The 14,055-nt window shown below is 38.0% G+C and overlaps 1 protein-coding gene across 1 annotated transcript; it reads left to right on the top strand.

Moving 5' to 3' along the window:
• Positions 1-5,901: 5,901 nt before the first annotated feature.
• On the top strand, positions 5,902-9,550 carry LOC306754623 (dystroglycan 1-like; the record flags this gene model as incomplete). The annotated part of the gene is given in 3 exon segments (XM_079238646.1): positions 5,902-5,934; positions 5,938-6,324; positions 7,244-9,550. Coding segments are annotated over 3 exon segments (2,727 nt in total).
• Between the last annotated feature and the right edge of the window lie 4,505 nt (positions 9,551-14,055).

Here is a 14,055-nt window from a genome sequence, read left to right as displayed (position 1 = left end):
CTTTTGATTTGTGTATCTTTGATATTTCTAAATCAGTTACTAGTTATTTGGAGTAATCTTATTGTTGTTTAAAGTAATCTAGATCATTTTAAGATTATTTTGAGTCTGTTTTAATCGTTCTCACATTATTTATCTCTATTTTTGTGTTTAGTCTTTTAAATTGAGCTGCAGCTGATTTAAGCCTAGTTGGAGCTGTTTTGACTACTTCTGAGTGTATTATTCTTTTGTAACATTCTGAACTAATTTGACTTGTAGAAATATTATGTCACATTAAAAGAGTTTGGCCCGCAGCCCCTGTATTCATGGGCGACTAGCCCAGTTGGCTTGTTTAGCATTTCTTCCTTCTATTTCAGCCTATAGGCATGAATATCCTGTTTTCCAGTATTACATTAACAGTGAGAAAAGATTTGTGGCAAACAACCTCATTATCTTTAGCACGTGTAAATGTAGGTCAGTTCACAGGAATGAAAGCACACTACAGTAAATCCACTGTACAGTGTAAGAACAGCTAATTTTCTGACAAGAGGTTCAATATTTTTGTTTTTCTTTCCTTTTTGTGCTTTAGGGAGCTCTGCTTTCATAGATATTCCTTTTTAAAGGGATTTCAACAGTATACAGTAGTCTTCAAGCAGCGTAGGAAAAGAGTTGCTTGGAGATCACCAAGGCAAAGTTAGACTTTTACTCTGGCATGGGCTGATTTTGTTTTATCTCCCCACATATTTCATTACTTTTTGTTGAAGAGAGTAGAGAGCAACACAAGGGAAACATCCAACTGCAAAGCAAGCTTGTCTTGTGGATATGTTTGTTATTCAGCTCATGCACTATCTAGAGGCTGCTGCATGTGGTATGTCAATTCAATTGGCCCTGAGTGCCACTGTGCATTGAAGGCCTAATTATTTTTGATGGTTTTCAAGTTTTAACTACTGTTGAACTGCAGACTGCATGGATCGTTGTAAAATGCTGTTGTACCCCTAGTAATGTAAGCTACAGTGTGATATGGGCAGAAATCACCCATGCTAAAATGGTATCAGTGCACTCCAAAAAAATAGCTTGTCTTGGAAGTGATAATTGTTAAACATATACAGAGATGCTAAATTGATCATTTGCATTATACTTAATTTCAGATCAGATTTTTTAATAATTTGAGTTGTCTTTATTACATTTTTTGGCTTTTGAAAGTGCAGTAACTAAATGTTTCACCAAGATTTTAAAGTAGGGCTGTCACAGTTACGTTATCATCTCAATATTCAATGATTTATTAGGGCAGCTTATTTAAATGTATTAAAGTGTAATATTTCCATTGCGTTTTAGACTGTTTTCCACAATTTGAGGTTTGACTGTCACAGCTGATCATGTCATCTTCTGCATTTTCTTCAGCTTTGGATTATGCACACCTGAATGGAAAATATATACTACCACAATTTTTTGTCACAGTTCCGTTTTCATTAGAGCTTGTGGAAAAAAAGGTTTTAGTGGACAGTTTTTTGTGTGCAGCCCTGAGGCGTTCAAAAGTTTTTTAAACAAAGCCTCAGGTATGAATGGATTAGTCTAATGTGGAAGAAGAATTTAATAATTTCGAGGCAATTGGTTGGATTACCCACAAGAAAAGTGTCAGTCAAAAACATTAATACTTCTAAGTCCAGTGTCATTTCATATTGGCTGTTATGTGAGGACTTGCTATGACTCTTGTTATAAGATCAAATCCTTATTACTGTTATTGTTTACTGACACTTCCTGGTTTTCTTGTGTTTCATTTAAACATTATATTATTCATTTGAATGATATGTTTGACCCAATGCAAATTAATGTGTTAAAATAATTCATACTTCTCAATGAGATGTTGTTCAACTCAGATTCTGAATAACTTACACACTATGAAATGAGAATGTGATAAAATCTAGGCCACTTTGCGGAGGGCTTCCTTTGATGCTCAGATGAAGCCCCCCCCCCACCCCCCACCCAACGTTTGTGTGCCAATGGCCTGAGGTGATGTGTAGTGCTTATTTTGAATTAGAGGAAGCTTATGGGTAAAACCTATTTTCATGTTAATGCATGTGTTTTACATTTAAGCACAAATGAATACATGAATCATGCAAGATATCCTGTCTTTTGCTTTTCTTGCCTGTTGTAGACTATTGAAGATTTCACCATATTTTTTCAGTATGTGTCATGAAGGTACTCAGGGTTTTCTTTTTTTGGGCTGGGAATTAAAAAAGATAGCAAGAGCCTGGGGTGACTAATATAGATATAAATCCACAATATGGAGCATGTTTCCGCTTGCTTAATGGGTTTTATGTGACTCAGTCTTTTCTTTTTTTCATACAAGTAACCAAATGGGGAAAATGTCCATTGTGTCACAACTAACCAAAGCAACACAGTTTGTTCTTTACTATATGTCTTCAGTACTTTAAACTATAAGTGAAGATGATGGGAGGTAGAATAGTTGTAAACTGCTTATTCATGTTAGTTTTCTCAGCTGGCAGTCTAGTTGGAACAGGCCACTTATTAGAAATCCCATACAACATTGCTGTCGTAGAAAATTGTAATGATCAGTACGTCTTTTTAATATTACACAATATGGTTTGTGTAATGAAAATGCCTGCATGAGTTCTTTTTTATGGGAAATGTTCTACTGACACAATATCTCATGCTGTGAAGTGTAGCCACTTAATGAAGCAGCTTGTTGAGTGGTGATGAATCATAGTTTTCAGAATGCAAAAGCAGTAGTTTTGGCTGTCTCTGTAGATTTAACTGAGTTATGTACTACGATAGCAATGCTGATTTACAGAAAGGATGTTTTTGTTAATGTAAATATCTTTTTTTCAAGCAAGACAGAATATTTTCCATTAATGTAGTTTAATTTGCATGTTGTGCCAAAGTTTGCATCTTATTTTCTACAGAGAATTAATGCTTTATTTTATTACATTTGCACAGATCCTTTGATGAAAGCTTAAATTAGTCGCCCATGTCAAATGTTTATGTTAACTAAAACTAAAGTTCATTTGGATGTAATTCCAATTCCATATCGAGGTTGGGGAAACAGAAACAAAATGTCTTTAATTTCAGGTGTTTTTCCAGAGCCACTGAAAATATTTGTAATCAGTCTCTGGCAAAAAGGGAGAATCTAGACAAGACAAATGAACAACTACAGTCTGATCTCAAAGCTTCCACTTTTAAGTAAGATAGTTAAAAAATAAATTTTTCTTTAGATTTATAACTTTTTAACAACAACAAAAAAAACCTGCCATGTTTACCAGTCAGGTTTTGAACGGCACTACAACACAGAGACTGTTTTGACCAAAGTGGTTATTGACATACTGTATGTTAGCATAGAGACAATAAAAAATGCTACTCTTAGTTTTACTCAACTTCGGTGCTGCATTTGATACAGTTGACCACAATAGAGTAGACAAAACAACTGGAAAAGGGTATGGGCCCCTCACTACTATACTGGTTCAAAACATACTTGGAGAACAGGAAGTACTTTGTGTCAATAGGTAACTTTACACCTGATCAGACAAGAATTACAAATGGAGTTCCCCAAGGTACTATGCTATGGTCTCTTCTTTTTAACATCTACATGCTCCTATTGGAACCGGTCATAAGGAACAACAAAATTAGTTACCACAGCAATGCATATGGCTGGCGGATTCATATTACAATGTCACTAGGAGACAGAGGGCCTGACAGACTCTTGGTAATTGGATTGAGACGATTATTGACAGGATGTGTAAAAATTTGCTTCAGTTAAACTAAGACGATACTGAGGTGATTGTCTTTGGAGCCAAAGAGAAGCGATTACAGGTTACTGCAGAGCTTCACTCTATACACCTAAAAATCACCAACCAGGCCAGAAATCTAAGTGTAATAATGACACAGACCTAAAATAAAAAGATGCATTAAGGGAATTACAAAGTCGGCCTACTATTACCTTAAGAATATGTCAAGGTTAAAAGATCTGGTGTCACTGCAGGAAAACTGGAAAAACTAGTCTATGCTTTAATCTTTAGTCGGTTTGATTATTGTATAGGTCTACCAACGATATCAGTTAAGAAAACTGCAGCTGATTCAGAACTCGAGTTCTCACTAAGACAAAACAAGGACACCATATCAGCCCAGGTCTGAGGCCTTAACACTGGCTGCCTGTTTTGTCAGAGGATAGCCTAAAATTCTGTTGCTGTTTGACAAAGTCCTGAATCAATGACCAAAAATACATAAGCAACTTCCTGACCCAGTATGAGTCTACCAGACACCTCGGTGTCTGATCAATTTGGATCTCTTCAGCTTCCATAGTCAGAACCATACATGGAAAAGTTGCATTTACCTTCTATGCTCCACTTGTCTAGAACAAACTCCCAGAAAGCTGGATTTAAATAATCATTTGAACAGTTTTTTGCTGCTGAATGATGTGTCTTTTGTAGTAGTTAAGAGTAGGCAAAACATGAGGTGTTGACGTCACAGTCTTGTGGCAGGCAGGCATTAGGATTCCGGGCAAATGGCCGACTCCCCCCTACCCATTTGAGTGCTACAGGATTGGGGTTGGCAAGGTCAGCACAATAAAGACTTTAATTCCAACCCCAGAGCACCTAATTAAAACCTAAAACCAAAGCAAACAACCTTTGACACTCATTGGAAAATGTCTGTAACTCAAAATGCCATGACAAAGAATTGAAAATCAGTGGACATTTAGCAGACAATTGTTATTATAATTGTTGTTAGTTTTTTTCTTTATTTTAGAAGCACAATGCTGTGCCTTCAAAACATGACATGCAAATATGTTTTCTCAAATAATTTTAAGCGTTGGCTACCATTTTTATAATGAAGGTACAAACAAATAAAATGTAAAATTACATGCATTTGGGCAACTTTTTCTTTCCCAGTTTTTGTCCATTCAAAACCTTTTTTTTCTTAGAAAAATATGCAAATAAATACTGATTTCAGTTTGTTATGGAAAACTTCTGGACCTTAAATTGTGCTATTGTCCATTCCATAATCAAGTAAGAAAGTTCATTTGTCAAATATGAAAAATGTGTCAAATTCTTCTACCCATTTTTGAATTTTTCTTTTTAAATAAAAATAATCAATGCTATTAGATCATATCCTGAAGTACACACTGTTGTGTGATATTGATTACAAAATATAGTATGCAATTTCTATATACAGTTGTGCTCATATTTATTCATACCCTTTCATTGAAGAAGGAAAAAAAACAGCAGCCTGTAAAATAAGCTGAGCTTGACGAAAGTAATAATAAATAAAAATTTTATGAAAATCATTACATTATTTTCTAATTCTGGTTCAATAGAAATATTTTTTTTAAAAAAAGCAAACAAATAAGATAATTTATTACATATTACATCACTCATAAACTAATATTTTGTTGAACAATCCTTTAATGTTTCCGCTACAGTCAGGTGTTTTCTGTCACTCTCAGTCAGACTTCTGCACCGGTTGACAGGTATTTTGTCCCACTGTTCAAGAAAAAAGTGTTCTAATTTGTCCAGGACCAATTTTTTTTTTTTTTTCTTCAACTCAATTAAATGAAAAAACAGTGTCTTATCTGACTAAATTATATTTTTGCAAATTTTCAGTTATTGTTCATTTTTTAAGTCTCTAGTTATTTGAGTGACTGTTGTAAATTCAGCCTTTTCTTTAATGAAACGGTATTGATACATATGAGCACAACTGTAGATACTAACATCGAAGCTGCATGTGTATTTGAACTAATGTTTTGTGTTTGTTTTGGTTTCTCTCATAGCGGACTACCATGGATATTTGACAGGCCGCCATATATCTCTTCATGGGTCACAGAGGACACAAAAGAGAAACTGCTGCATTTGTGAGCATCACCAATCACTAGAAAATTTGAGCTACAGGCATATCATCAGGCTGACCTAGTGCATGTGGCCTTTTCAGTTGTTCATAGACATCTGTTGAACAGCCCAAAGGCCTATTGCTATGCACTATAAACTGAGCGATATGAGCTGTGGGAATGTAAAAAGGAGGAAGCTTCTTTTGCAGAGGACTATCCCTGTGTTTATTGGACTACTGGTGACCCTGGTTCAGGGCAGTTTGCCAGAACAGCATGAAACACTGGTAGACATGATGTCTGTGGAACTAGAGGCCTCCATGCAGTCCTCTGTGCTCTCTGAGCTCCAGGCTGCAACATCTTCACTAGGTGAAGGGCCACCTGCAGCTGTCCAAGATTCTTCTGCAAAGAATGAGGGAGTTCACACCAACATCCCTGATTCCTCAGCAATTGTGGGCCAGGTGTTCCAGTTGAAGGTTCCACCAGGTCCTTCCCATATCACCTGTAATGTCCATGTAAGTACATTTATTATTCACACAACAATAATTCATTAAAGAAATATAGCTGTATCTGTTGCTGATTTTACATGACTTCTCGATGAAATGTAAGACATTTATGATTTGTTAAAAAAAATCCTTAGAGTCCTCTCTCTAGGGATGATTGCAGTTATATTACGACTATAATGGAACTGCAAATTAAATGAATTGCTACAAAGACTTGTTTCCTCAATCAACCAGAGTCAATACATCGGCTAAATGCAAAAGTCCATCAGTGCAATCATGTATAATATACAGTAGGGTATTTATCCCCTCACATTTGATGAGAAAATCATTGCTGATTGAAGCTGACTGTGTAGCAATTTGTTCAAGTCAGGCTTAAGAGTGAGATGAGATTATTATTGGCCAAACTGGCAATAGAGAATGATATCCTGTCATGAAGTATTAACTCAAAATGATGAGTGATGACTCACACACTTATTATGAATAGAAGCTCACTCTGTTTCCTGTTTATATTTGCCAGGATTTGATAAACTGAATGGAGTAGAGAGAGTGGGTGTTTGGGAGATATGCAGAGTATCTTTCCCTCGTTTTTGGTATATATTCTACACATTTGCATTCATGGTTTATCTTTGTCGCCTGTCACTGACAGCTTGCTCACTATGAAAAAGAATAAAAAACATGGTTATATTCATGGTATTTTATTCATTTAATTTAAAATAAAACCAAGAATCTTAAAGCAAACCTTTTTTGTATAACAAATGTCATACTGTAAAAAATTATTGAAGACCATGTTAATTTGCATCTACCTTTTTAAAAGGATTAAACATACAATGGAAGTCTGCTATAACTTTCTTTTTCCCGAATGACTTTATTTTTCCACAATAATTCACATTTGTGTGAAATGGTGATGATGTCTCTCTTTTCCTCCCCATAGCTAACTGAAATGGGGAAAAAAACTTTACCCTCCTGGCTATACTGGGACAAAGAAAGCTGCACTCTTAGAGGTTTGGCTCTGGAACAAGATAAAGGTGTATATCACATATTGGTGTCAGGAGAGGAGATAACTGAGAAGACAAGCAGCCAGTGGTTTCCCAATACAGTATTCTCTGTTGAAGTATACCCAGAAGAACGGGCAGATACAGAGCCAGCTCTGCTAACTCTACAGTCTGATGTCAGTGGGCCACAGCCTTTTGCCTGTGGCTCTGAGGAGCATGTCACTGTCCTCACTGTCATATTGGATGCTGATTTGACAAAGATGGATGCTGAACAGAGGGTCAACTTACTGGGAATTATGAGAAAATTTTCACATGTGCCCTTGGAACATATGAGGGTTGTCCCTGTTGTCAACAACCGTTTATTTGACATGTCTGCTTTCATGGCTGGACCAGGAAATGCTAAGAAGGTGGTTGAAAATGGTGCTTTACTGTCATGGAAAGTTGGATGTGCTCTTGATCAGGGCAGCATCCCTGACATTAGCAGTGTCCAATCCTCAGCAAAGGATGGGACAATGTCAGCCAGGCTAGGTTACCCAGTTGTTGGCTGGCACATTGTCAACAAAAAGCCTCATGGAGTGAAACGGGTCAGGCGACAGTTGTACAATACTCCTACTCCTGTGCCATCCATGCTTCCCCCTACTATTCACCAAGAGCCGTATTCACGTGTTGTTCCTACCCCCACTTCACCTTCCATTGCTCCAGCAACAGACAATTCTGCTACCCCTGTCCGAGGGCCCTTGCCTCTTCCAGTTAAGCCTACTATGAAGGTCAGAGATCAGATAGCTCACACACCCGTCCTAGGACCTCCCCAACCCACAAGAGTACTAGGAACTTCAAGCGCCATCCCCATTCAACCAACTATGACTCGGCCTACATTTGTGGAGGCTACTGCTGTGACAACACCAAGCACTAACAAAAGACCCAAACCATCTTCAACAAGGAAACCCAAGAAACTGAAAACCACCACCCCAGCTCCCAGAGAACCAAAGTCCACCACTCCCAAACCACCAAGACGTACAACTCCCCTCTCCCTGGCTCCAGACTTAAATCGGGGCCCAGAGATCCGAAACCCCATTGATCAGGTAACTGCGTGGGTTGGCACATACTTTGAGGTTAAAATAGCTTCTGATGCCTTCTTTGACTATGAGGATGGTACCACTGACAAGCTGCGCTTGACTTTGAAGAGGACCCCCAAAGAAGCAGTGAGCGAGACATCGTGGATACAGTTCAACAGCACTATCCAGCTTTTGTATGGCCTTCCAGAGGAGGAACACGAGGGGAATCATGAGTACTTCATGTTGGCCACTGATAAGGGTGGAAAGAGCATAATGGATGCATTTGAGGTTCGAGTCAACCGTTGGTCCAATAATGATAAACCATCAGTAGTGTTTGCTGCTCGTTTTCATGGGGACCCTAGTACTTTGAACAATGATGTTCATAAAAAGATTCTTCTCACTAAAAAGTTGGCATATGCCCTTGGCGATCGAAACAGCAGCACCGTGACCCTGAGGAGCATCATTAGAGGCTCCATTGTTGTTGAATGGACCAATAACAGCCTCCAGCAGAGCCCTTGTCCAAAGGATCAGATCACAGTTCTCAGTAATAAGATCTCCGATCCCCAAGGAAAACCTAAGCAGGCCTTTATTAAAGCCATGGAGCCTGAATTCAAACCCATTAATATTTCTGTTCGTGGGACCAATAAATGCCACAGCTATACATTCATTCCACCAGGAGAAGTGTTTATACCCATCCTGCCAACAGCTACACCTTCTCCTGGGACAGATCGAAGGAGTAGTGATGATGTTTATTTACACACGGTCATTCCTGCTGTTGTTGTAGCTGCCTTGTTGCTCATAGTTGGCATCATTGCCATGGTCTGTTACCGAAAGAAACGCAAAGGGAAGATGACCATAGAGGAACAGGCCACTTTCATCAAGAAAGGAGTTCCCATAATATTTGCAGATGAGCTGGATGATTCCAAGTCACCTCCATCCTCCAGCATCCCTCTTATCCTGCAGGAAGAAAAGCCCCCACTTCCTCCCCCTGAGTATCCCAACATGGCTGGCCCCCATAGTACCCTGCTCAATCAGGATCTGCTGGAGGAGTATTCAATTTATCAAGACGATGATCCAAATGCTCCACCTTACCAGCCCCCACCACCATTCACTGTCCCTATCGAGGGAAAAGGCTCACGTCCTAAGAACATGACGGCATACAGGTCGCCACCTCCCTATGTGCCTCCCTAACATACACTGAGGCTTTCAGGTTGGAAAACAGGTGCACTGTAGGGATGCTTCTCAGAATTATCTGCAGGAGTGATTTTACATGTTTTCATTGAGCTGGCTTTGACTTTGTAGAGGAGCAGGTAATCCATATATCTTTTACCATCTTGGATAAGACACTGTAACGTACAGTTCAACAACTCTCACAGGACAACAGGATGGAGAAAAATTCCAGCACTTTTTTCTGTCCTTCAGACCTGCTTTTGACTTCTTGCATTTGCTTATTTCTTTTTTTTTTCTGTCAAGAGGAGTCAATTTTATCTTCAATGATGTACTATTTCTATTGTATAGAAAATAATAAAGCAGAAAAGACTGAAGTCCACAGGGCCTTTGTGCAGATGTCACCATGACAACAGATTTCAGGCTTTCCCTCACAGTGTTAATCTTTTGGTTCTAAATCATTCTTATCTGCCCTTCAGCTAGGTTTACTAAGATTTTGCACAAGTTATTTCTAGAGGGGATGAAATGGAAAATGGCAGACTGAAGCGTAAGACATTTTAATTACACAAAAATCAGTTTAAACACACTGATCTTCCCTATTCTTTTACATTGCTCCCTCTTGACAATAACATGCAGACCTTGCACTTATGCAAATTCTTGTTAAACCTTGCACTATGTGTCTTGCACAGAATGGAAAGCATTAAGTGGTAAACCAGTAAGAAAGACAAATATTGCTTTGTTTGTGTTCTTAACGACAACATGCGACTGAGATTTCTCTGGTACTTGATCATAAAGGACATTCTGATCACGTCTGCTGTAGATGTAGCTTAATTCAGTTTTGTTTTTTTTGTTTTTTTCTTTTCTTTGCTAACGTGTGCCACTCAAGCTGCCTGTGAGATGACTTTGCTGTTGCCAAGGTGATGTCTGTGGTTACAGGGCAAATCTTCTGCTGTTGCTACAATAATAACAAAGGAGCCACTGGAATGCGGTGGTTCACAGCAGGCTGAGAATCTGTCGGTGAGGTGGATCCACTGTCTTGTAGCCAGTTGGGTTAATTGGTGTGATGGGTGGGTGGGTGTAGAGCACTGTATTATTACTGCTCTGCCTCTAGGTGTTGCACTGCTAGGATAAGTGCACTGCCTGTTGTCAGTTCAGATGAGGTTTGGGGTGCAAGGGGATGTACATAATTGTGTGCCTGTGAAATGAAACAACTCCATATTGTTAATGTTTTATCAGTTAAACTTAGTTGGGAAATAGGGTGGGGGGCTGAGTGGGAAATGATTTTATTTTTTAATTGTACGTCTAGATTTCTGATCAGTCATAAAAAAATATAACTTTATAGTTTGTGAGGGTAGAAAAGATTGTTTACTCACCCATCACAGAAAAATAAAGCATTATCTCAATGTGACGGGGAAGAACAAAACCACAACAATATGTGAATTATGTATATTTCATATCCAATATCACCATAAGAAAAGATGGTAAAAAAATCTAATGTTTTTACTGAGTTTTTGATACAGTCTTAAACTTGTTTTATGAAAATATATTAATAAAATGTAATTCTATTTGTAAAGCCTCAGATGGTGTATAGTCCTATTTATTTGAGAACATGGTGTGTGATTTAAACATGCAGTTTTTGAGTATCACAACTGAAAAGCAAAAATGGTACATTACATCCACATTATTTATACCAGAAATGTTTCTATTAAAAGTCAGAGCCAACTATGCAATCTTTAAGACAGATTTGAAGTTGAAGCAATTTTGAAATTGAATTTATTTTGCCATCTATTATGTGTGATTTAGCAGAGCATAATAAAGTAGTTTTGCAGTTTGTTGCCATGTCGTTGACAAACTTTACACAAGCTTTCTACAGTTGGCTCAGATGCTTGGCTGGGTTTGCCTGAGACATGGGCGGTGCTCTCGTAATAAAGGAATACACAACTGACAGCCTCTGTGAGACTGATATTTCTAAAGTGCTCACTTTATGCATAATTTAGATGTGTAGTTAAAAATTATATATGAATAGCTAAGACCAGGGGTGGCCAACTCTTCGAGAGCTGCAGTCCGACAAGTTGTGGGAGTTTCCGTGCTGCAACACACCTGAGTCAAATCAGTGGGTAATAACCAGACTTGTGCGGTTTGACATTAATTTCTGCTCAAGTCTGCAAATTAAGTCTGTGTGTCAGGAGTTTTTGCAGGAAAACGTCCACCATTTGCAGGACCGCAACTCTTAATGACCAGAGTTCCCTGGCTTAGGCCGATATTCTGTCCTATATTGTTTTTATTATATTTGGGTGATGCCACTTTCTTTCCTTTGATTCGTAATGTGGCAAAAAATTTTCTTTCTTAATTTGCAAAGAAAATTCTGTACCTGACATGTATAAAATATGTTGGACATAAAAGCACGTCTTTCCTTAAAGGGAGTTCTTAGGATTCCATTTGTGAAGTAATCCCCTATGATCTATAAACTTCAAATCGCCTTTAAGTTGATGGCAAGATTCTCCAGATGATGGAAATGCAAAATAGCCTGCTGGTCTTTTTAAATACTCATCCAGGGAGCCATACATCTGGCAATTAAATCACTTTGAATCATTTATAATTCTGCATTATTCAAGGTGTGATTATGCTTCCACAGCCACACAATCATGCAAACTTTTTGAAGCTAGAAGCTGTTCCTAGAAGTTTTTTTTTCTTCTTCTGGACAGGAAGAAATAATTCCATATTTTATGAGTACAGTATTAACCTATATGGGATTTGTCTTAAGTTCATTTGACTGCATTTTAAAGCATTTGTTACTCACTGTTACCAGAAAGGTGTCTGCAGTATCTGGAGGTTCATGTAAAATTTTTATTTGCATTTCAAGGCGTGCATTCACCATTCCTAAATCAGTTCTGCAGTTACGCTAGTTGCCCTGCTCTCGTTTACCTGTCGTTTCTAATTATGGCACAATTTAGAAATGTGAGGTATCCAGTGCGGTAAGGAGAACGTGATTATCATTCATCAGGTGGCCAACAACCATCTAACTGTGGACAACTAACTCTTGCAAATCTGCCATTGACTGATTCGATGCACCAAGCTTTTGCTCATGAATGCATAAATTGACATACTGCACACACTGGTTTCAGATGTGATTTGAGATGTATTACATGGTATGAGTTACAAGTGGAAACACTGCATGCACTAAATGATTATTGCAGGCCAGCATGAAGGGAGACACAAAGAACTAAAGGCAAAAACATTATTCAGGGATGAAATAAATAGTGATGTCCGATTGTAATTTAGAAACATTAATTGAAGATTGAGGGAATAAATAGTACTTTACATAAAAAATAAAAACATATCCACTGTATGCTGACAAACGCTGTGCATGAGGGAGAGTGTAAGCTCAGCAGCAGCAGTTTTAGTTCCACTGAATGGGCTTTACATATTGTAAGGATGGTTATATGAAACATGAAGTTGGAGCGATGTTATGCCCCTGTCAGTCTCTCACTTCATTAACCCACTCCCTCTGCACGGATTAATAATGCATTTTGAATTAAACTTAATGTATGTAATGAAAATTACATAACTTCATGGAAATCTGTAAGCAGAGCTGAGCTTTCTGTTGGCGATGTTTGATGTATTTTATTTGAAAACCCGGTGGTGTGGTTGTTCTACAGCTTTGCACACAAACCACTTACTGCTTTCCCAACATTTAATTTGAAAGTCCTGCTAGATAAAACACAGACTGATAGGCACGATTTGCCCGTCAGTCTGTGTATGCAAAGGCTTTCATATTTCTGAATTTTTAAACACTGGCCGAGCACTAATCAAAGCTTGCATATTGTAGGTGTGTTTGTGATTCCTGTGGTCATAACAAATTCTAATTAGCCCTGTAGCCATGTCAGGCCAAGCTCTCATTGCAGGAACGTGGGCTATTATTCCCACTGCACAGTATTACTGACACAAACTCTTTTCTTGATTAAAAAAACAAAAACAAAACAAAACTATAAGCTAGTGCTTGAGGGGTTGATAAGGTGGTCTGCAACTTAGCAACAGAAAGAGGAGTGAATATGAGGTAGAACAGCATGATATGATATAGACATCCCAGTGCTATGCCTAATCAACCCAACATGTGGCACTTAATCTCACATTAGACTAATTACACAATTACAGAAAAAAATAATAATCATAGGGATAATTGAGTTTAATTTTAATTTCTTATAACAAGAAAATTCACAAAAATGATTTATAGAATATTAGCAGAACTTGGGCCTGTTTAATAGCTTAAATAGAAAATTACCGTAAAAATTCAACTTGCAGGTAAAAAAAAAAAACCTCCCATGTCACATATCCAGTAATCCATCCGCTTTTTTTTCCCCACAACCTCTCCCTCTTTTGTAATGCATTGGGAGGCATAGTTGAAATGAGTAACCTGAACAAGCAGGTGAGATCCATTAGCTGTCTGATCCAAGCCGAGTGAACAAGCAGGTAATATCAGTCAGTGGTGTTTAGGACAATTCAGACACTAGCTGGTCATGAGTGATTAG

This window comes from Telmatherina bonti, assembly GCF_933228915.1.
Source record: "Telmatherina bonti genome assembly, chromosome: 4".
Taxonomy (NCBI): domain Eukaryota; kingdom Metazoa; phylum Chordata; class Actinopteri; order Atheriniformes; family Telmatherinidae; genus Telmatherina; species Telmatherina bonti.
Note: the sequence above shows the minus strand (reverse complement) of the source record. Positions and strands in the feature narration are given on the sequence as shown.